Source organism: Ptychodera flava, chromosome 12 (genome assembly GCF_041260155.1).
Source record: "Ptychodera flava strain L36383 chromosome 12, AS_Pfla_20210202, whole genome shotgun sequence".
Taxonomy (NCBI): Eukaryota; Metazoa; Hemichordata; class Enteropneusta; family Ptychoderidae; genus Ptychodera; species Ptychodera flava.
Window position 1 is genome coordinate 8541119 of NC_091939.1, and position 25644 is coordinate 8566762.

The following is a 25644-nucleotide window of genomic DNA, read 5'->3' on the forward strand; positions in this document are numbered from 1 at the left end:
TCGCGTGTCCTCAGAACAATCATTTTAATATTGTGTAAGTGTACTGAGTGCACAAAACACATTCACTCAATCATATGTGTAGAAATTGTCTGACAACATATGGAAGTTACTTTTTCTCTATTAAATAAAAAATGAGTGAAATCACACATGGGATACCTGCTTATAGCGATCGTTATTCGCTGAATGCGCAGAATCTGTGAGAGATAATTTCATTGAATGCATTTAAGAAAAATTGCCCCCAATTAATACGTTGAAACCTTCATTCCAGTCTTCTCTCACTAATTGTATTGTACTATCAGGAAATCCTCAAAAACATATACCTCGACTTGTAACATTATTCCTGAGTCTCCTGCACGGGATATAATGTTCCCTCATAATCAATGTGCTGTCTTTTTATGTATAATCTAGAAATATACCTGTTCAAGTATGTTTTTATGTGTGCAATAATAATTTATTTCTCATTTCTCATGGAAGTAAATGGCACATGATGGCACTGTGTGATAATTTAAAATGTATTGACAAAGGTATTAATGATTGTTTCATTTCATGTCGTCATGCCATCCATTGGTTTGGGTCCTGGTGTCGATTTGAGGTAGAATGCGCCCCGAAAACAGATAGTCGGACTCTAAAAACCTTTTCGATTCTATTCTGATCTAGCACTTCTGAGGGTTCATTTTAAAGCACTTGGCGTAAGAAAATTTTTCACAGCCTCAGTTTTTCGAAAATCGAAAATTTTATTTTTCTCCACAGAGTAAACTCAGGCATGGCGGCCATTTTGAATTTGAAATATTAGTAAATCATGTGTAATTTGTTTTTCTAGTACCAAAATTTGAACGGTGACCCCCCCCCCCCCGCCATCCTCCCGATTTTTATTCTTGATTTTAAAAAGAGAATGGTTGAAATATTCCTTGAGGAAAGTTTGAGCAAAAGTTTGAGTCTTTCACTTTCACTTAAACCTGAAATATATACCCAAAATGGAAGCTAATGATGGCAAAGTCAATATCTATAATTTATTAAATACGAATTATTCTATATGCTGTCATGCATCTGTTCCAATGGAAATAATTTACCGGGATCTCTGTACTCGGAAATGAAGCCATTGACCGTGTTGCAATGTCTGTTTTGCCAATCATAGTGAGAGGCTCTCTCTATAGCAACGCAACTTCCGAACCCGGATGTCGGTTGACCGCCATTGAACGCCGAAAAATCACTCGAAATATTGAATTCTGAGAGAGGCACAGTTTCCCAAACCCATTTCTCATGGCCGAAGCTGAAATGCAAACCGATCCAAAAATCCCCAGCATACTGAGCCAGATTACTCGCTATAACTTCTTGTTCTCCGGCACTCTCAATCGTTGCTAGGTGGTAGTTGGATGATTGGCCAAGCAGTGAACAATACGTGGCCGCTTCTTGCCAGACTCCACCTGCTGTTGGACCATTCTTAACCAGGTAGCAGCTACTCTCGTAAGAGAACTCATTCAATCTACATGCTATATGAAAAATACAGAGAGAAAAAAAAATAGTGCGCGAAAATTATGCAACTTGCAAATTCGCAATCGATGGTCTGACACCCTTGTTCCCGAAAATATTAATTGTCAATACCACGCGTTGCGTTAAGTGTTTGATTTCGGAAAATAAGCATTTTAGTTCCTTTGAAATAAAGGTCACATACATCAAGTTGAATGTTTATTTATGTCCCAATGTCACTACTTAAATATGGTAAAGGTGATCTAATCATAGGGTTTCCCCTCTCCATTGTGAGGCTAATACTGTCTGATATGACGTTCTCCGTTAACAATCCAAGTTGAAAACAGCAGCCAAGGTTTTTTTATGTTCCCATAAGAATATGAGACATTGAAGGAAAGTGCTCAGACAGATCATCATGGTTGCCGCCTGTGTGATTTCAAAACAGTCCTGCGTTCGTAGAATATAATTGTCACAGTGGTGGAAGCAAGTTCAGCGTCACGTCGTACCAAAGATTGTTGTAAAGTGATGAAAGTTAAATTACTAACCTGCGCCTTGAAGAATCAGACTGGTTGCAAGAAGACACAGTCTCAGAACGCAAAATGTATCTTCTTTCGCCTTCCATATTATTGTCATGGTATTGTCAATCGTGCTTTATGCGACCGTAGCGTCTAACAGCATAAACAGCAAGAACAGAAAATGAAGGCGTGTTTCATGAACTCTTCATGTCGGGAGTCAAGGAAATAACTTCGACCAGTTGATAACAAGTAGAATGCATACAATATTTGGTGAAGTATAATAAAATATTGCCATAGTACTCAACAATAACATTTTATGTATAGGAAATAGATTTTTTATTTGCAATTTAGTTTCAATCAATCAAAAAATTACTAATAGGAAACAACGTTTAGGTGGTGCGAAAAAATCAATACTTGGCAAATTGCTATTGCACTTAGTTCGGAATTGAAATAAAAGATAAGAACTAACGATAAAAGAAGATGAGTGTCAGAGAAGACAAGAAGGGATGCATGAAAAAAGGAATGGGAAGAAGTGGTTAGATACTGAATTGGAACAATGGACTTCAAAAAAAACACTTGTTTATATTGCACCGCGGTTACAGTATTCGTACCCGGGTAAATGACGCCCTTATTATATTCAAATGGTACAGTAATGCATATATGAGGAGTGGCATTGTATAGTAATACACATAGTATCAGCCATCAACTAGCTTCGACATTTTGCGAGGTTAAATTGCGAACACAAGGTGGCGCTGTTAAGCGATAGGGATGCAGTTGTAGTCTGAAAAAAAATTAAAAAGATTGTAGTGGGAATACTGTATGACCTAAGTGTACCCTTAACGCCCAATTCATGATTGCGTTGATCAGAAATACTGTCAAAAATTAAATAATAGTATATGCGTATATTACAGATATTGTGAAACGTCAACGGACCTGTGATATTGGTGCAATGACGATGTATCAAAAGTCGTTCGTTTTTGTATTCAGCACGGTTATTCAAGTTTCCATGGATATTATAAATTAATACTTTGCTATCAACAGGGAAATAAACCTTAGGACGAATGTACACTGAAAGAAACCACCAATATGCATGTCATCTACAGGACCGAAGTCACTGCAGATCACAGGTGCTTGCAGTGTTGCTTGGATGGTCGATCGAAGACCCGGATCGGCCTTAGGCCTCACACTTAGATCCCGGGTTTTCGATCGACTGTCCAAGCAACGCTGCAAGCATGCACCTGTGCTAAGGACGAGGAAAGCGTAAAACCTACATCGCACTACTTAACAAAAAGCGCCTTCAAATGCTGTAACAATCAGGAAGTATAAGAAAAACGAAGAGTGCCCTGATCTTTCAAAGCATACATGTGACTTAAAGTTTAAACAAACTGAATAAGTAATTAATGTCAATAGGCCTGTATGTACAGCAATTAAGCCTTGTGATGCAACATGTGCTTCTGATAAACCCCAAATAATTGGCGCCAATACCATTTAGTACCCATGCGACTATATGAATGCGCCAACAACAGGGCAGCACTAACTGTCTAATGACCGTCTCATAGATTGTAAGTCAGAGTCACAGCAAAACAACTTCATGAATACTTTTCTTTTACAGACGCACTTTTACTCGTATTTTATCATAAGTATATTCGTTAATAAGCATATGTCTCTCCATTATTTTCTTATAGGGAAATGTTCCTTAGCATGTGCTAGGACACTTCTCGCTGCAGCAAACGGATGTATTGATAAATTTTCCTTGTACCATTCTAGACTCGTATAAATTATGAGCATGGTCTTATGTTTGGATTTATAAATCGCCGAACGTCTAGAAATGGCGACTGGGCTTGTAAAAATTCAAAATAACCTTAAGTATAGTACCAGTATATGCTAGACTGTTTCAGTCAAATAATACTGGTTAAACGATATGACATACTTTAGTCGAAAACTTCTAAAATAAATGAAATAATAGTCGATAATTCCTTGATGAAAGATACCATGTAATGACGTAGTCTTGAAGAAACGCTATCAATTATTCAACTTTATCAATAATACAAGACGAAATACACCTTATTCTTTATCAATAATACAAGACGAAATACACCTTATTCCTACAGGCTCTCTCAGAAAATCCATGAAGGCTCTGAATAGAGACTTTGGCACGGAACAAATACGTAGTCACGCACAGTGCAGTTGAATACGATAAATCAATCAACCAGACAAAGGTTTGGAGTGATAACGGGATATGTGTTTGGTTAGTGTACGTGTTTGTACCAATATATCAAAAGAAAGTGTATAAAGGCAAATGTTCTAACGTACTGCGCTTGCGTCGGTCAACTCGCCCTGTAAATGTGGTATCTCCATAGTGATTAAACCACATTTGCAGTGCGTAAAAGTATTGAACTTGGCAGACAGAACAGTTTACGGTGTTTCATGAAAATGTTTCTGGTCGATACGACGGCTCTCATATTAATGATGGATCCGTAACATCTAGTGTGTTAGGTGTTTCCAGCATTGTGGCGCTCTCTCATGTCGCAGAAATATTGCTCGTGTTTATGTCATGCACATATCCTTGAAGTATTCTCGTAGTTAGAAAAACTGTCATAGGCAGAGTTGACTTTCACTTTAAATGTCATTTTATTTTGCTTCACAGTGAGGAATTAAGACATCAAAATAGAAAGGTTACACATTTATGCCTGATGCCATTTTGACACTGATCGTTACGTATCGAATACATATGAAGGTTATCCTTTGACATTTCTCAGTATTCGTGATAAGTCAGTGGTATTTTCTACAATCAGCATTTGAACGTTTAGTTTTGTATTGTTTTTTGTTTGTTTTTTTTTTAATCGTTTTCCCTCGCTGTTACTTTATTAAGAGAGATGAGTGAAGGTAATAAACAGAAGACTATCTGTAGACATACAGCAAATAGAAAGCTATTCTGTATTTTATGTTTATTTTATTACTCAGCATCCAACAGGCGAAACAAATTACAGGATGAGATACCCATAAACCATGGTCACTACCCGTTTGGGAAATGACGATATATTGCTTTGCTCAGGGGCACAACTCTGTCCTGAACTCACAATCCTCTGACAGTGAACCGGTTACTCTGGACTCAAAGGGTCTTGACCTCACCGTCCTCCGATAGTGAGTTCAGCACCCTAACCACTGCCCCACGGTGCCTCCCTTATTTGAAAGTACTATATGCATATACCGAATGTAAGGTTACTCTATATTTGAAAGTATATATTGATAATGCGATGATATCGCACACAAAGGATTACCACATATTTACGTAAATTATTTATGAGAATTCTGAGAAAACACAAAGCTATACATTATTCCACAGGCAAATTCCCTGTGTTTACCGTGATTTAGTATGTGTTGTAATCTGATGTACAGAACTTTTAATATTTTTGTGACCAACATATATTGAGCACAAAGATTTAAAAGAAGGAGTTCATGCTGTTATAGGATTAAGCTATAATCTCGATTGCAGATAAGTATACGTGAAATTTAAGTACACAGCTAACCTTAATGCAGTCCAATGAACAAAAGTTTACTATTGTGTCAGTCTACTTAATACTACAATTACAACATTGGACGATTTCATGCAGCGTGCTTCTCTAACTTTACTATTCCCTGTAATTGTAGATGCAATATTGATAAACAAAAGACTAAAACAATTTGATTCCATATGATTGCCACATAATTTTTAATGAATAATGTAAATTTAGGTTTGAGTCAGTAATGAAATAGTATTTACTAAAATACATACATACATACATACATACATACATACATACATACATACATACATACATACATACATACATACATACATACATACATACATGTACATACATACAAAGAGATAATATATATAATATAACATATATTATATCATATATACATACATATATATATGTATATATATATATATATATATATATATATATATATATATATATATATATATATATATATATATATATATATATATATATTTAATCATTTATTTATTTATTTATTTATCGAAGTATACAGATGTCCTCGTGGAAAATTACAGTGCTCGATGCTAAGCAGAGCGTTATAAATAAACAAATTACTTCAAGTACAAAATAATTAATTCTATTACTTAAGTTTCATGTACCCTGCAATCCTCAGATAGAAGACAGATAGTATGATAATGTGGGGGTTACACATTTTGGGATAGGTTTGGGTTAGATAGAGACAGAATGGCCGGAGACAGTTTTGTGTTGTGTCGTAGAATGGCGAAGTTCAAGTCTTGACCTTTATTAGTATCACAGGTCCACATATTCATTGTAGTACGAATAATCATTAGGTTTAATGAAAGACACGCCTAACTAATGACACGCCAAATACATACTTTGCTTAATTAGTGGAGGAGTTGGTGGGCGGGGTTACATAATACACGTGAATCCCAACATCCTCCCGCCGGCAAGATAAAGTGTTTCGAAAATCTTACACAAGTGGATTTACAAATGGTAAATTAACACGAAATAAATCTCAAGAGCAAAAGTATTAACGAAAGGCGTAAGACTTCGAAAGGATAATCTGTAAGATCAACGGCGGTCTGGTGTCTAATCATGCTTGATAAGGCAGTACACCTGGTACGGATTAAATCAGAAACTTGTTATAATATCTGAATATCTTCTCTTGTACTTGAAGTAATTTGTTTGTATATATATATATATATATATATATATATATATATATATATATATATATATATATATATATATATATATATATATATATATATATATATATATATATAATTTTCATGTATTTTTTTGTATAACATGATTCACTCTAATATAGAGCGTCCTAATGTATTGTAGCAGAGGACATGGGATATATGATTGATTGATTGATTGATTGATTGATTGATTGATTGATTGATTGATTGATTGATTGATTGATTGATTGATTGATTGATTGATTGATTGATTGATTGATTGATTGATTGATTGATTGATTGATTGATGGATGGATGGATGGATGGATTGATGGATTGATGGATTGATTGATTTATTGATTGATGAATTTATTGATTAATTTAACTAAAAAGTAGAAATATCAGTAACCCGTTAGAATAAAGCTACAATAGCGTAAGTTTTAGTTTTCTTTTGCTAGTTTAAATCAAATAATTCACACTCTTTTTAGCTAGTGAGTTCATTACACTCACTTTCTTTCCACAACTTTTAAACATGTTTTTCCTGTTACATAATGCAAAGGATAACAAAACAGTCATTCTCGCTGAGTGACTAATCTTGATCTGAATGCGCTAATACAATGACCTTAGTTAAAGAACATACTAGCACTGCTATTTAATGGTGTAGCTAAGTCGTAATGAGTTCGAAATCTTCAAGTTATAATAGCCCGACACTTCTTTGAACATTGTAATTGGACTTCGTTTTAGGTTGTGTACGCCTTGAAAATGAAAGAAGACTAAACTTTCTTTAATGAAATTTTCAACCGTTCTCTCGCAAAAATCAGTTATTAAAATAAATGGTAGTTTGCTTCTAGAGAAACAAGTTACCTAACATTTATCGACTTTTGAAATTCAAAATGGCCGCCATCCCTACGTTAATTATATAGAGAAAAAATAACAAATTTGATTTCCGAAAAACAAAGATTGTTTCGTACTCCAAGAGCTATAAAATGAGCCCCACGAGTAGACTAGAAAATTACCGTAAAATTTTGACAGTCCAAATATCTATCTCTGAGGTGCATTTTACCTTAACGCTTTCAACGTTCTTGTGCCTTTATGAAAGGATGAAGCTCTGGCTTGAAGAAAGGATACTGGTAGTAATGAAAAGGTGAACCGTCATTACTTAGTCGTGTATTTAAAAGTGTGACAAAGTTTAACGCCGAGATAAAAGCAGTCGATGACGACGCACAGCCCGATCATAAGGGCCGAAAGACTTAGCCAAAGTGAGAATATAATTAGTGCATCTTTCTTCATTCCTAGGAAGTCGGCAAAACCTCCATTTGCATCAGATTCGGTTGTAGCATGGTATGTTGTACGACTTGGTGACGTGAAGTCACGCTGATGCTCTAAAGATATCTCACGGTTGCCATAGAAGCCTGTTGTCAAAATTGATTGTGATTTGAAGGTCGTCTTGGAATTGTTCGCTTCACTTGTTGCTTGTAATGTTCCTGCAAGGTGTGTGTTGTTTTGACTTTCTGCCGCCGCAGTTCCGATGATAAATGATGGCTTTGATGTCGACATCTCAGTATTAGCCGTTCCTGCCGCAGGTTGTTGGATAACAGCAGTCGAGTCCATGATCGACGAAAACAGAGTTGCTGTTTTTGTCGTAGCAAATGAAGCTGGTGTAGCAGGCATGACCGTTGTCTGATCGGTGGCTTGGATAGACGTTTGCGATACAATAGGGGTCATATGCTGTGTCTTTGAGCTCGTTTCATATGTTGTTTGCATTGATGTTGTTGTTTTTGTCGTAGCAAATGAAGCTGGTGTAGCAGGCATGACCGTTATCTGATCGGTGGCTTGGATAAGCGTTTGCGATACAATTGGGGTCATATGCTGTGTCTTTGAGCTCGTTTCATATGTTGTTTGCACTGATGTTGTGGTCGGAAGAATTGTAGAGTCTGAATATCCTGCAAAACGAAAAAACAGCATTACCTACTGGTCAAAATGAAAATTGGAAATTTGTTGTCCTTGGTTAGCCAATTAGTTTACAACCTGTGGTAACATACTTTATGACAAGTTCGGTTAATTTCAAAAAATTTCCAAATTTTTATTTCAAAAATTTCAAAACATGGAATTTATTTGAATCGAGAAGGTATCCCTACAATATTTTCAAGTTGGTTAAGCTGGGTTACACTCGTTTGGCAATATAACGTTCCAAGCCATTTTAAGCACGTCGAATCTCTTGATTCTGCCTTGTTGTGTAATAGCTGTAATGTAAGAAGTTCTTACCTGTGTATTCGCACACAAAGCCATAGGACACGGAACACGGTTCGTCGAACCAATCACTTGCAAACGTTGATATCCTGACGCAGGCAGTTCCAGTTTCATCCGGCTGTGCTGGCAGAAACAACGCTCCCGGATACCAATCTGTCATACGACTTTCTACAGATTCGCCATCAACCCACTGGAAGCCTCCACTGTGACTAGACAAGCCAATCCAGATGTTCTCGCCCATATCTTTTAAGTACTGGTTCTCTTCGTTATCATCAACGATAACAAGCCAGCCTCCAGAGTCTCGACAAGTAGCGTTAGCATTGACCCAGGAGTCAGTGTAACTGAAAAGCTCGTAGCAGCTTTCACTATTAGGGTACGTTTCGAGGCCCGACCCACAATCTGTTAATGAATTAAAGTTTTTCATGTAAAAAGAGGAGACCTTAGTTAGTCATTTTATGTTTCAAAATATCGTACATACATGCATGTGAATGTTGTTGCATTTTACTCAGTATATAGCTGCGATTGGGGAGCATCCCTAAAACATACTATATTAGCAAAATATGTTTGCTCCCGATATACAGTGACCTATAAAAATCATTACTGTTTCTGTTGAAGTCCACATTAAGTATTAATATCTTTTTCCAGACGACAACGGATGAGGACAAAAGATTGAACTGGTGGAACTTTACTTGTGTTTTAATTACTGCTCCCTAATTTGTTGAAAGGGCATTCAATAAAAATTCTTGTGCTCAGAGCATTTAGTTAAGCTACAAAGACAAAAAAAGGATTTAAACAGTGGTAAGTATCCCATTCTGCCAATTTAATGTAATATAGTATATCAGTAGAAGAAACATAGTGCAACTCACTTCCTGTTTCCGTTTGAGATGACCCTATGTGAAAAACACGATAAAGAGAAGTTGCAATAACTGAATGCACATAAAAAATATTTCAACATTTAAATTAAGTAGTTAGTATAAGTATTTAGCAATTAGTATTTTTCATTCTTTGCCTAGCCTATAATAGATGATTATATTGTTTTCGCGTCTAGTTTTCTATGTCATGATGTTGTCTTTGCGCTGTTAGACAAGCCATATTTCACCCTCATTCACGGTTTGATCAAACCACATACTTCATACAGCGACAAAATTGATAAAGTTGAGAAATAGTCGTCATAGCTCGGCATGAACACAATACTACACAACGCTATCAGTGTTTTGTTTTGTGTTATTAAAAAAAAAAACAACTGAGGTATTGTAAACCATTAGTTACCTGTGTCCACATATTCACAGATATATCCGTAGCGTTCGCCACAGGCTCTATCCTGCCACTTGAACGACTTATCCCGCACCATGACGACACAGTTTCCTGTACCATCTGGTCTCTTTACATCGAAATTTGTGTAATCATTCTGAATGTTCCAAACTAGAAAACCATTCCACCAAAAACCAAACTCGTATTTAAAGTCAATCCAGAAATCACCAGAGTAGGAATCCAGTATTCCATCCAGGAACACCTGTTTTTGAGGATCCGCTACCCCTACCATGTTGGCACCGAAAGGAAATGGTCCGTGTGAATAGCATGCCCCCAGGTAAACAGCGTCGAACGACAAAGATTCGCTGTCAACCACTTTGACGCAGAGCGAGTTGTAAGCATGTTCGTCAGGTCCACATGCTGTAATGAAAGTTCAACAATAATGTGAAGAAAGTCCATGTTTCGATAAATCGGATACTGTTCACACAAAGCCAAGATTTTAGTGTTTTCTACGTCGCTAAACATCGACTTTCAGCAAAGACATTGTAGGCTGTAAATATTTTAGTATTCTCAGAGATTTAGATATTGCCCTTGGCAGAGTTTGCATGAGGACATAAAATCATCTTGTAGGTTACAATGTACTTTCTCATTAGTACCTTCAAATCAATGCTTGAACTAAAGAAATATTTAAGCAGTTTTACATAACTGCATGATTAGACACATCGAAAAAAATTCAGTTGTCGAAGGTTGTGAAAATTTGTTGTGAAAAATGACTTCATTCGAGAGACAAAAGATTGGACCCTCTGTATTTAGAATCACGTGCACTTATCTGATGTTGCATTGGAAGACATTAAAATTCATATAGTTTATCTTTAGACAACTGAATACTGCCCTATGAAAATATACAAACGACCTCAAAAGAGGAATAAAACAGCAGCAAATGAAAATGAATACAGTGAAATATTGGCCGACCAGCGGGAGATACAATACTTGTTAAAAGGCAGAGGATAAACACTGCAAAAAGTTAAACAAATACAGTTAAATACTGACAGACCAGCGGGAAATGAAAAACTTGCAAATCGCACAGACTAAAAACACACAGACGTTTCGGGTGCAACCCTTCGTCACTACGTACTGACGAAGGGTTGCACCCGAAACGTCTGCGTGTTTTTAGCCTGATATGGAGGCATAAGAAGTCTAAATAATATTATTGTTCAGTACCTAAGACGAACTCTACTACTACTCGAATCTGTGCGTGATAACATGGCAATAAGACTGGGGAGGATGTCATTTCCAAAATAACATTGTGCTTCGTGAGTATTTGAAATGTTTGGAAAGCTATCGGAAAATGTGAATTGACATCTTCGTCAATAACAGTAAAGAAATACAAAAATTCTCCGAAAGAAGCGTGCTTCAACAAGGGCGAAATGAATGTTGCTTTCACTTACCTGCCTTCGATAATGCTATGAGAGACAATAGAATACACACATTCTTTACAATATCCATATTTCCACAAGGTGCTGTTGGTACACCCCACAGAATTTCAGCAGAACGGTCAGTAAGACTTGTTGCTGGATTTTAAATAAAAGTTCCACTTCTTTATCAACTATAGTTGCGAGTTACGAGTTTTATAGATCGCGCCGATCATTATCACTTTATTTTGCCTGCCCCCATAAATCCATTCACATAGGGCCTATAGGAACAAAGAAATCTTTCAGCTTTGATTTTGTAAGGTCGAGTCTGTGTTTGCTTCGGTTGACAGTGAGCTCATGGAAATATCAATTCAGGTAATCAATTGGAGCCCATTACCGAAAACAAGCTCAAAAGCGCCTGATGTCATTCCGTCCTCGCAGTGACGAACAACAATTTACATGAGTCCTAGTCTGTCACTTGCTTGTTATCAGAATGAAAGCACCATGGCGATTGTTACCCAAGGTACAAGATTAATTATATGGACCGTGATTATGCTAGTCACAAACCCTGAAATGTATCCTTTATCCCACTTTATCCAAATCATGGTATCTAACAGAAATATGCACTGATGACATAACTCTTGCTAAAGCAAAATACAAACTTCTTCGAATGGTTTGGAAATCATTTTTCTTTGACACCTATAGCATTGTGAGAACGGTTATATGACACTGAAAAAGGCTTAAGCGCGATATGTTGAATATCGTCATTAAAAGCCCCAGTAGCTGTGAATTTTATCATTATTTTCATGATTTTATTTTCAAACGAAAGTTGGTTTGTGTAAATGTGCTAACTGAATGACGTGTATAGAAATATAACTGCTCGCTGATTTGGACTATGCCTACATGTTTAATAGGTTTATTTATATACGGGTCCCGCACTCATAAAATGGCGCCCCACAGAAAAGTACAAAGGTGCAGTCTTTCGTGCTCATACACATCGTGATCATCAAAGAAACAAGCATGATGCCATTTACTTGAATGCACAACACACTATGGCCGACATTTTGTTGTCGTTATCTTTATTTTGTCTTTCATGTAATTAGGTTGGAAGTTGCAGAATATCTAAAATTATGTTACAACATTTGAATTTACACGCAACTTTCGACACTTTTGGCAGTGTTATACACTTTTTTCAGTCTTTAATGGGTCTTATTCAAAGAAAACTCTTGGAAAATTGAGGATATTTTCAGGTCGGGTCATTACACTTTGGTAGCTATTGTGGCTTTAATAGACGCTCAAGCAGCGTTCCGTTTTATCACGTGAGAAACATTTGAGTACTTCACTTGCCCGTTGAGCCCCTCACCTTTTGCAGTATGATGCAACTCCAGGTAAGGATCTCAATGATAGAAAATCAATATCAAGGACCTTCACATCATACTAATAAAATTTGACAAGTGGGACAGTTTCAGTCAAAATGCAAATTGCAACTTTCTCTCTGTCTCTCTGACATATACTCTCTCTTACTCCCGATCTCAAACTCTGTGTCAAACTTTCTAAAGCTAACACAATGTTATTATACATACAACTGTCCTATATCGATATCTTATTAATCAATTTAACAATCAATAACTGCGTCAGGAGAAAGAAAGTGAATATTACAATTTGTATCAATACGTGAAGCTGCTCGATATGTCGCATTAGGCATACCTGTATTGATAGCGCAAATAAAGCAATCTAATCGTTCGAGGCATGAATTTGACCGTGTTATATTCGCGATGTAGCACGGTTGAAACATGCCTCGCTATCCGCTACAGAAGAAATTCTTATTTAACGTTTCAAACTGCAATTTCAATATGCTTTTATGATATAATAGCTATAAACAACCTTAGCAACGGGTATGCCACTCGCTATAGTTCATGCATATATATCTTGAACTGATAAAAATCTTTCATGGAGAGAATTATTTTAAATTGATGTACGACCACTGCAGAAACGACTGTACCGCAGTCTCAGTTCACTGACTTCTTGTCTCTGATAAAAAAAACGGTTTAAGCGTTAGTGATGGTATCTGACCACATGGAGAATCGTCTGAAGTTTCTCAAAAAAACGGGAAAGCATTTAGCTACAGACTTCTCGAAACCTTTGAAAATCACTGTACAGTAGCCATTTCTGTCGTAAGTGGTCAGATACGGCTTTTTAAGACCTTGGTCTTATGGTAAAAAAGTTAGAAGTGGAGGTGCCCAATTCCACTCAAATTTAACTATTTACACGGCGATCTTGAACTTCCCTAACTGAAAGATATCATTAAAAAATCATGTTTTATTCGGCAATAGTCTGGACTTTGCAAGGTATCACGAACGTACATTGGGAGGAACTACGACTGTGCCTGGCTGGTCATGGTTATGTACACATAGGCTGGTAAAGCAACGACCAACTACATACAATACTTCATAGTGAACGATAGCGACCTTGGAAGGGTGGTCGGACCAGGTACACTTATTGAAGGTAGAACATTACTATTGACAATATACGGATTGACATACATTTCAAGTGCATCGAAAGACGTATACTTAATTGTTTGTTGCTGATAAATTAATTACCAAAGTTTTACAACTTTTGCACCACTATGTGTGTGACAGAACGCTTGTCATCATGCCACATTTTAATCTCAACTCAAATAGTGCTCTCACTGATAACTGTACCCTGCTACGTAAGGAAACTCAAAAATCGATTGTTAAAACCTTAGATCCTCAAATAATGACCAAATGGGGAAAAAACAGATAATCGAGTATGTTAAAAATGGTTGGAAGCCTTGACGAATGATAGAATATTGGTTAAATTGAAAAGAATCGATATGCTATTGTGGCTTCCGGCAATGCAATTTCGTAAAATATTTTGTGTTTTCTTTCTGAATCAAATTACTTTTGCTTCATTTTATGGGAAATCAACACAGAATAATATTTCCGTAATTTCGTTTTATTCTCTCTTTTAAAATATTGCCAATACATTTGAAAAATCCTTGTTGTTCTTTAGATTTGCATGTAAACGCAGTGATTAGCCCATGGCACAATGAACGGTAACCGCCAGTGTATGCAGTCCTTTAATTCACGCCAGGCCAACCTCAAAACTATCTGTCGCCATTGGTATCGTTACTTTTCACTTAGCAAAGGCTGAAGGCCGAGATACCTATCAATAACAACAACTTCGAAAAAATTACCAATTCTCGAATCGGATATGGTGACGAATTCTACCCATCCCATCTTTTCCGTGATTTTGAAATCTAGTCATGAAAGTAAAAGTACTAGAAATATATTTCACAAGATTTAGTTTATCATTCTGAGTTTAGATGTGAGTGAACTGTAACACTGGTCTCAATGAGTATTAAGTGCCTCATCAGTATTTTCTTAGTAGTTACAGTAGGGGACGTAGTTTAGAAAATAATTGGAGCTTGAAATGATATTTATTTATGCAAGCATCACTTCATAAAGCCAGAGAGCACACTTTATTGGCGCTTGCGCATTTAACATCTATAGTCACACACCAAGTTGTCGAATACACAATAATCAATGAATGAGCGTTCTGGTGTTATATCGAGAAAGTGTATTTTGTGAGTGTGTGCATCAATAGAAAGTACCATAAATGTACACATGAAAAATTGCTTTGTAATGTAGTACACCTTTATCAAACATCTCCAACTTGTAAACATCGCGTCTCCATTGTGTAATGCTGTTAAAGTGGTGTACACAAGTGTTGTACCAAGAAGCAGGAAAACGCCTGGAGTTGCGTCAATAAATAATCGTCCCTTGGCAATGGGCCATCTTTTAACAGTCAGGACTGTCGAACTAGAATAACGACCCGAGTAAAGTTTGAAGGACAGTGTTGTGCGTACAATTCAATATTCTTTGTGACTTTAAGCATCCGGAAGCAGTCTTAATTGCCCTATGTCGCGCTACAATGTCCTTTTCGGAATGAACACTCAGAAAATCTAAAACACGTCAGGTAATGTTCTGATACTCTTCAAGACATGCGTGTCGCCCAGCAACGCACTTGGGGAGTGCAGGAGAAAGTAAAAGTACTAGAAATATATTCCATGGATGTAGTTTATCCTTCTTAGTTAAGATGTGAGTGAACTCTTCAGTCAAATCACAGAGTATCATAGACAGAGTGGCAACACCTATTGTTTAAGGCGTGAAGCGGTTACGTAAGCAATCCACGTTTGCCTCGCCTCACGAAGCTCTTGGCTCTCTTTTCCGAAGAGTGCCGACCATGCAACCTTCGGTAATTTTCGGATTTTCACCAATTGTTAAGCGAAAGTATGTTCGACAAAGCTTGTGTTGTTGTTGTCGTGTGGTGCTGATCGGAATTGATGTGCTGGCAAAAACGGGAGTGTTTTGAGCTTCAGGAAAGTGGGTTTTACCGTTTTAAAAATTCCTCTCATATTTTTATGAATATATAATGAGTGTGTTTGAACCAAATTTGCAAGTATTTTATCGATACTGTCTGGTTTTACTCAATGGTTTACGGTCAGTCATACCGTCTTTTACACGTGCGTCAAGAAGGACATGTTTATGAAACTGCTGGCGTGTTATGTTTTGATTGGCGTGAAGCAGTGTTTCTGGCCTGAGAGCTCACAAAGTAACTATGGTTGCTACGCGACTGGCAGTACGATGCCATCTCGTCGTATGTTTCGCATAATCTCGTGTAATTATCAACCACAAACAAAGCCTCTAAAAAGTTTAACACCTTTGAAGCTCATTTTAATATGAAAAGCCAATAGTCTACCGAGACGACCATGGAACAAAAGGCATGCAAGTGTTGCCACTCTGTGTATGTTACTCTGTGGTCAAATCAACAACATCAGAGTCAGAAAAAAGAGATGTCTATTCTATTGAGCTTTCAGGCTTTTTTGTCATTTATCCGTTTAAACCCACAAGCATTTGGCCAAAGGCGTCTGGGTAAATGAGGTCAGCTGAAGTGTGTCCCGAAGGCTATAGTTAGAGGGTATACTTTTTGTAAATTCCTGGCTACATTTTGCCAAAATGTTTTGTTTTGAGAAGTATAAGACAATGCCTATCATTTATAATGGTTTGACAAAAGGATACAAGATTCAGGGAATGTAATATTGTTATCAAAGAGAATTTTAATTCCCCGAAATTGTTGGTATGATAATGGCAAACTTGGTGAATAGATAATAATTCACACTTGTTTTCTTTGAAACTAAGAATATTTAGTGCTCTTAATGTTCAAAGTTTGATATTGTATTATTGTACGAGAGAGTGAAATGTATTCTTTGTATGGACTTGATATAAAATTGCCTGTTATATCGGTTTTCAGAATGTGAAAGCAAATGACTTTTCAAGGTAGCTTTAAACATATCAATCAAGGTAACTCGATTTTTTACCTGTATTTTTTATTCTCATGAGTCGGAATTCACCCCTGATTCATAAACCTTTTGCGGATCGTGCATCATTTACAACCTATGACACAAAAGGGATGTGAAATCAGCGATTTCCTTTTTGTAAAGCAAATTTATTAAAAACTAATATCTAAAACTAATAATGTTGATGTTACAGACAGTGTGACGATTATGGTACATAACTGAGCATGGCATTTAAGTAACTTCACCCTCCAAACGACGCCAGTTGATTCACAAAGGCGAGACAAACACTGATCATCCTAAGCGGCAGAAGATCCGTCAAACTCTGACCAGCTGCTAGATTCAAATTCAATCATTTTCAGTCCTATATCTCTTCAGATAGAAATTCCAAACTGTATTCTATCTTATCATGCCATGCTGTATTTATGGTTAAAACACCCTTTTTAGAAAGATTTATAATTAAGTGATGATTATACAACAATTCTAGAAGATCTTCAGTCACATCAAAGTGGATACCGGGCAATATATTCAAATAGTAAAGATTACAAAAAATTACTGTACGTTACGATATTTTAAAAAGTATCTACTGTTGATTGAACAATCAGAATGCTCAATTCAGAGTGTTTTATTTACTCGTAAAGCCTTGGTCACAAAATTCCAGAAACGAATGACAGCGCCGTAGTAAAGTACTGTCCAATCAAAAGTGAACATGTCATATTCTGTAGACATCTGGTTCGTTTTTTCCCTAATATTCAAATTTGGTAACACAGCGGAAACCAGCTGCAACACAAAATCTGCGGTGGTACAAACATAATCTAATGTGCCCTAGGGCATTTATAGGATGTTCCATTACATTGGAAGGCTATTTCACAAATAAAAATTTTAATTAATATCCTAAACATGTTACATTGACAAAGTGGACGGTTGACGTAAACACATTGAAAACGAAAATATATCAGTTAGGGGCGATAGTTTTTAAGTCGGATAAAACCCTCGTACTCGGGCTATTCTGGTCCATAAAGTCCAACCCTACGATAAAATGTCTCGGTCTGCGGCATCGACATTTTATCGTTGGGTTGGACTTTATATACCAGAAGAGCCCTCGTACTCGGGCTTTATCCTATACTTGAACACAAGCTTAAACAGTGTAAATGTATGCCTATTGTAGCTACCCTTACTGTGTATTTATTCAAAGAAAACCGTCTATATCTTCCTATTTCCCTACCTAATGCTCAGTCAGTTAGTTTTAAAGACCACCAACGTCGAGACTGTTTAATGAAAACGATGAATAAAAGGCTACCAAACAATGATTGTAACGTTACTATAAAACCAGAGCCGTTTTATTTAGGTGATAATTTATGTCGAAAGCAATGAAAGGGAAATATTTGATAACCTTGGTTCTTTACATCACTTTATATATTAAAGTTTATAGCACGTGCTTGTTGTAAAGAACATCAATATTCAATCGTCCTAAGAAAATATATGTTTTGAATAGATACAGGTATAAAAACTGTTCGTATTTTCATTCAGTTTTTTTGTATTGAATTTCGAGAAGTGATGCCGAAAATAACATTCCCTTGCTTTAAGCATCTGCTATCTATTTCATTTGTGAATTATATTTATTACAGACACAAGGTTCGCCGCTCGAAGGATACCATGGACTGAGCTAGCCTACTGTCCGTATTTCATGACTGTTTCTCATTTGTGATGAAGACCAGGGTTTTATATTTCTGGTAAGCAACCATGACGATTAGTCAATTAACGTTGTTTTTTGCATTTCTGTACTTTGACCTTTTGTCGCGCATTTCTCATCTTGGAATCTGTCACAGTAAATATATATTCCTCTGGTAGGCCGTTGATGGGAATTGACGATACTAATTCTTATCAATCTTCTATGTGTTGTTGTGTTTTGCTTTGTTTTCTAAATTGAGATGATGGATTTTCATATATATAATATTGCACCTACTGTATCGCACCTGTGGTGTCATGTCCACAATGTAAAGTCATAACTAATACTGAAGATTTTGGACAGTTCACGATCATAAACCCTCACTGAGGATACATCATTTGAGACAGAAAGAAACACAGAGGCTACATTGTTGTTATGTAAATTTAATGCGGAATATAATCTGTTTAATACAGCAAAAATACAGAATTTAATAAGGAAACTCAAACCGGTACAACATATCAAACAGATAGAAATTATTTCACTAACTCCTACAAATAAAGCTCTCTAGCGAAGATGCATATGGATCCTTCCAGCAACATTCGACGTATACGAAAAGCAACAGCGGCATAGTTTCTTAAAAGATAACATTAAACCTAATGTAAATCAATTACATTGTAACAAACAAATAACAAGACTTTGGCATCTAAACCACGTCGTGTTAATAACGAGCTTCTATAAATACACATCGTTTTCAGGAACAACTGAACAAGCTCGGCAAAAAATGTTGTAAAAGGCACGATCTTTGATTATATCAAGATCGGTTAGACGGCATAAAAAACTTCACATTTAAAACAGAACAGCTATACATCTGAGAAAACGCTAGCTAATGTATCTAAAAAGTATATTCAAAATTTATACCCACTTCTTCGTTTCTTATTCTTTCAATTTACATTTTTCTGCAGTCAAAGTTGTCAGAATCAAGCATGTTTTATTTTCGAAATTTCGCCAATCCATTTACCGGCTCTCTTCCCTGACCTGACTGCCGGTCCATTTCCGAACCATCTGTTCTTTATTGCTAAATATTTACAATGTTTATGCAACAGCATTTTCGAAGGGCATTTGCTGTGCCAGAATTGCTTTCTTTGTGGTCCTCTACCACTGCACCGTTAAACTCCCTTGCTTCAAATTAATGTAGTTTACACTAAACCTTCTATTTGCTATCATGTTATTTCCGTTTTCCTCGGCCTGTTCCCACGATTAAAGGTATTGATTTACGCTAATTCCTGCATTTCTATGACACTTGCAAAAAACGTCAAAACACCAGTTATGACCAGACTTGAATGCGTTCAGGTACTTCAAACCAAATTTAAGCGGGAAAAATCAATAGCAATAAGGGCATATGTATTCAGATAATGTCGTAAATGCTGATTTTCAGATTAAAACAAGTGTATAAAATCTTTAATCTGTGATACATGATGTGAGTTGTGGGTAGACAATTTGAAAATACATTTGCTTATTTCGTTTACCTTAATATTTGTTCGAGCGCCTTCAATCCTATCTTAAAGCCAAAGTTGGTGTAAGTGGTGTATTTGGTGTAAGTGGTGTATTTGGTAAGTGGAGGATCTTGGTCTGACTGTACGAAATAAATTTCGCCTACGTCAGTATATAACTAAATATACGTTAACCGAAAGAAGACACATTTAGGGTTACCATCTTATTTTGGTCAAAATATGAAAGTATGCTAAAATTAATTTTCTAAGAATTCAAGACACTAGAAGACGTCGCTCGAAAATGTCAATAATGTCGAGTTTCGGACTGAGCATTGTGTACAGCAGTAAGAATACTGAGCCATCTTACAGTTGTGTGATACAGAATTAAATAAAGCAGAAAAATCATTTATTTGAATATAAGTAGCAGTTGCGTGTCATATTGTTTAGTTGACCCTTTTACCATGCCAATTTCATAAACCCCTCGAGTTTTCTAAGGAAAATTGTCCATTATTACGTAGATGAAAAAGTAACATGTTGATGCTATGTTGTATATTTTCCAGAATGACAAAGTTTGGCGCCAAGATAAAAGCAGTCGATAACGACACAAGCGCCGACCATGACGACTGAAACACCTAGCCACAGTGAAAATATGATCAGGGCATCTTCTTTCATTCCGAGAAACTCAGCAAAATTATGATTTCCGGCAGATTCGGTTGTACGATCGCTTGTATGATCGGTTGTTACGTAACTGAGCGATGTACTGTTAAGCCAATACTCCGAAGACGTTTCATTGCTGTCATTAAAGTCTGTTGTTGAGTTTGAATCTGACTCAACAGTCGTTAGAGAGTTATTTGACTCGTTTCGTGACAATATGCCTGGTGTTTGGGTTAGCTCTGCATTGCTTTGATTTTGTGGAGAGGTTTCGCTCGTTGTCGTTTCGAGGGTGTCCAATGGTCTTGACGTTGTCATCTGAACATCAGTACTTCTCGTGATTGAATGTTGGGCGGCGCCTTCCGATCCAACAGTTGGCGATGACTGAGTCGTCGTGTCGACAGTTAAAGGGCCAGTTGAGGATGATTGAGTTTCAGTCGCCGTAGCAGTCGTGATGGACTCGCTAGTTATCTGGTTAGTGGTTCGTAACAGGGTCGTAATGATTGGCGTACTTGGCAGAGCCGTGGTGAAGGACGCGCTGGTTGTTTCGTCAGTGGTCTGGGGCGCAGTTGTTATGATTGGCGTGCTCGTACTGATCTCAGACGTTGTTTGCACGGATGTTGTCGGAATTATTGTTGTGCCCGAACCTGCAAAAGATACAAGACAGGAGGTGTAGAATAGTTCTGAACAAATACTAAAAGTGATCCGACAGAAGACCAACACACTGGGCCCCTAATTGGCCTGTTCGTAATCAACCAATTAGAGTGACTCCCATACGGACATTCTCTAAAACTAATGTATGGTCACTTTCGACAAAATCCATCTATATTTACTGATTTCGTCGGGTCAATGATTATGTACAGACGACTTTTCATTGCAGAGGTATATTAACAAACTGTTATATGACATGGTATTTTGGGTGATAAGTTGTAAGCTAGTCCACACAAATTTTCTTGCGTAGCACTCTTCACTTGATCTACCCATTGAAAAATGTAGTTATCTAACGCCTACCCGAGTACTCGCACACATATCTATGTTGTTCGTAGCATGGTTCGTCAAACCAACGGTGTACGTATCCTGATAGCCTTACGCAGGCGGTTCCGTCTTCATCCGGTTGGTCCGGGCAGTATGGTGAGATCTGCATGTTCGTCGACCAGTCAGTGATTCGATTTTCTATAGGTTCGCCATCAACCCACTTGAAGCTTCCGCCGTGATTGGACATGCCAAGCCAGTAGGTCGTGTCCAAGTCCACTAAAAACTGGTTCTCCTCGTAATCATCAACGATCACAAGCCAGCCTCCAGATTCTCGACAAGTATCATCGGCATTACTCCATGATTTACTATTACTTGATATGTAATAGCAGCTTTCACTGTTTGGGTATGTATCCAGTCCTGGGTCGCAGTCTGTTAAAATATTGGTTTTGTCCACCTTTATTAACAATTCTTAGGGCAAAGGGACGGAGGGGAAGTAGGCAGGTACATGTAGGTAGGTAAGTGTGCAGGTATAATGGGTACGTCATGATATATTTCACAATTATATTTCTCAGATGTGAAGCAAGACAGTAATAGTTGTCTTGGCCATGTGCCACGCGCACCTGCCCGTTAGTGCCATTCAGCTGTTTGCTATCACGTGGTTTGAATGCTCGTTTACGTATATTTAAAATTGGTGCAAAATATCTGGTAAGTTACCAGGAATTTTCTGTATGCGGTTTTTTTTTTAATTTTAGTAATGCCTCATCCCATGAAAGTTATATTTACCGTGTACATTAATTATTTTACGTCACTGCCAATATGACATCAACTTTGAGCACAGTGCGCGCAGTGGTCGGCTACATGTTGTAACAATTTCCTTTCGAGTGCTTTGATGGTTTTTATCCCATTCGCGTCGGCTGCGCTCATATTGTAGTTCACTCAGTTTCTCTGGGTTCTTGTTATATCAAAATTTAGGTAATTTGTTATTTCAAGCGCATAATTAAATTTCAGGAATATTATACCATTTCTGCAGTTTGCCACTCACAATAGTTTTGTTCTGTACTTATTCTCTATTTACCTTCATGGCTCAGTCATGGGCACGTCTCGGTAACTACACAAAATAATGAAAAGGGGAGTCTGAATGGTCGGTCGTGTCTTGAAACACTAGACCTTTATATTGAGACACATTCCACCAGACGAAACAAAAATATTTAAATCAACAGCTTACAGTTGTATTTTGTTTTAAACGCAGTCGCAAAGAAACTATGTGAACTCAATTACTCTACTATATAAAATAATTTACAGATATAATGATGTTATGCGTATATATCAGAAGCTATAATGATATGTTGGCAGAGATATACATTGCAGAAAACTTATGTTTCAGGCAAGTTCCAGGCACGATATACAACGCAAATTTTCTAACTCGTACTTTACGTCAACATATTGAACTTGAAGGTAACATTATGGACACACGCTTACTTGAACACCCCTGTCGAGGGCACGATGACTGTAACATCATGCCAAGCATGAGCAGGGTTCCACCTTGTAACACAGCACCAAGATGAACATTAATTTGAACTGAACAGAGTACTAAAACAGAAGTGGTTTCTGAGTTACATTGTAACATATGTACCTTACTCACTGCATATAGTGCACATGGGGATATTGACTGGCGGTATTATCCGATCAACAAAATAAACTGGGATTTTCAGTATGATTAAGCTTTCTAGTAAATCGAGGAGACAAGAAATAGCAACGAATGTTGAGTGACAGACATAATGGATGGTGCCAAATATTTTTGAATGATAAAGATCATGTAAGACTAGAAAAAATGTAATTGCTAACCAAAGCTCTTGAGTATGGAAGGTCATGTTGAAATAATCCCACGAGAAACATAGGTATGGTTTTTACCTACCTGCTAATGCTGAGAGAAAAAGAGCGAAAAGAGAACACAAGCTCTTCAAGCTTTGCATGCTGCCACACGATGGGAGTGACATTCCTTTGAAGTCGTTGCAGCAAAATGATTCCTTAAACGTGTTGTAGCGCTTTGAGTCCCTGGGGGAAACAATTACCTGGATAATGGAAGTCTCTCTTGTTCGGCTCACTGCATTGTAATCGTAGTCGGTAGATGGAATTACGATCAATACCGCCGATCATTATCACTTTATGCGGCATGCCCGCGAGAATCCGTGTGCAGAGGTATTTGGAGGGGCGCTTTCGCTTTACCTTTGAAGGTTCAATCTGTGTTTGCTGAGCTTTACTGTCGAATCGTGGAAATATAGATTCAATTAATTAATCGAAAATCAGTCTCCACAACAAGCTCTGAGTCTATTGACGTAATCATATGGTTACCATGACGAATGGTAAATTATCCAACTCTTCGGTCACTCGCTTTGAACGGTTTGAACTCCATCCGAGGGGGCTTACCAAAGAGGGGAATGCTTAGTGAGACCTATCAGATAACAGCTTATTTGGAGTTTGGGCTAATGATCGTTCTAGAAGAGAATGCAAATAAACTTTACTGGAAATTTTCATAACAACTATTTTGAGCGTAGCAATTGAAGTGGAAAGTTAAGAAGTAAACCAAAAAAAATTAAGCGGGTCCATTGTGTCATACTACATCAGGAATCATCTGGTTTAATGTAGACTGTTGAGGCCGGGCCAGTTTGGTCGTGTAACATCGTTTATTTTCACAGTAACATCAGCGTGCGCAGAGCTAGTTCAGTTTTAGAGATGACAACACGTAGCGCTGACTTCAGGTTATTGACATGGAGGTCCTTTTCCTCGAGTGTAAAACGACGGAAGTTAGTGGTTATTTATCTAAATACGTGGCTTACCTATTTCGATCGCATAATTATGTTGATTTGAGAGAAGCAAACTGCGTGAACTAAATGGAAGTTTAATGAAACTGCTCTGCCAAATGCGCATTAATGCACACGAACCCCTTTGGCGGACAAAACGTTAGTGATAAATTTTACAGTTCGTGGTATTAAATTCAAACACATTTATTGATGCTAGGTTTTATCATAATACCCATGACCATTAATTCACTCGTGTTTCGCGTTCTTACACTTTTTGAAATCAATTTTCATTTCCTACATGATAAAATATTTACAAATGCCATGTATGATTAAAAGTATATAGCTATGACGCGACGACGGCACTAGGTCACATGCAGTGCGGTTACAAGCCTGCCATGAGGTATGTCCGACTGATCGGCCAACTGAGACAACAGTTCATCATAGACAAGCAAGGATATAACACATGTACCATTTGTGATCGAATCATCGATCGATAAACCGACTAAGATCAAGTATTGTACGGCGACGTTTAAAGGTCACCTTCGAAAAGCAGGACGGGAAACAAAGAAATCGATGACATTGAATTTTAAGTTGCTACTCATTATAAAAAGTATAAGTCCATAAAGACTTCTTCAATAACCAATTTGCGGCATACGAAATGATTGTTGGTGCGAACTTGGTCCAAATCAAAGCCCTTCTATCGAACAACAAAAATTGAGCTCCACTACTCCTGGTAGGTATACAATCATCCTTCCGTTTTAAGTATCCATAATAGTAGAAAAAAATTTAACTTATATTTACATGTGTGCAGCTTATATATTATTACATGTATAAACTTGCAATTGTCATGATTAAACTTTACTTTGAGGAGGCGAATGACTCTAGTACCGCACACAATTCCCCACGCACTTTCATGACATGTATGAACGTGTGGTTTGTATAGAGATGGACACAAATGTAAACATTCGCGAACATACGTAAGAATAAAGCAACAAAAGTAATGTGCTTATCTCAATCCGGCTTGTGAGCTTAGTTGTGCGTGCAGGACTACCTATCAAATCCCAACGCGTGGATAGTTTAGTGTACT

The 25644-nt window shown here is 37.2% G+C and overlaps 2 protein-coding genes across 2 annotated transcripts; both read right to left on the reverse strand.

Moving 5' to 3' along the window:
- Nucleotides 1-1029: 1029 nt before the first annotated feature.
- On the reverse strand, nt 1030-10474 carry LOC139146020 (macrophage mannose receptor 1-like). The gene is made up of 5 exons (XM_070717468.1): nt 10201-10474; nt 9798-9821; nt 8947-9330; nt 7992-8624; nt 1030-1490 (listed from the first exon to the last, which is right to left on the reverse strand). Exons 1-5 carry the CDS (start codon nt 10472-10474, stop codon nt 1030-1032), a joined length of 1776 nt encoding a protein of 591 aa, XP_070573569.1.
- A 10196-nt stretch (nt 10475-20670) lies between these two features.
- LOC139146021 (uncharacterized) lies at nt 20671-23931 on the reverse strand. The gene is made up of 5 exons (XM_070717469.1): nt 23829-23931; nt 23672-23680; nt 23236-23298; nt 21793-22185; nt 20671-21428 (listed from the first exon to the last, which is right to left on the reverse strand). The coding sequence occupies exons 1-5, from the start codon at nt 23929-23931 to the stop codon at nt 20671-20673; spliced, it is 1326 nt and encodes a 441-aa protein (XP_070573570.1).
- Between the last annotated feature and the right edge of the window lie 1713 nt (nt 23932-25644).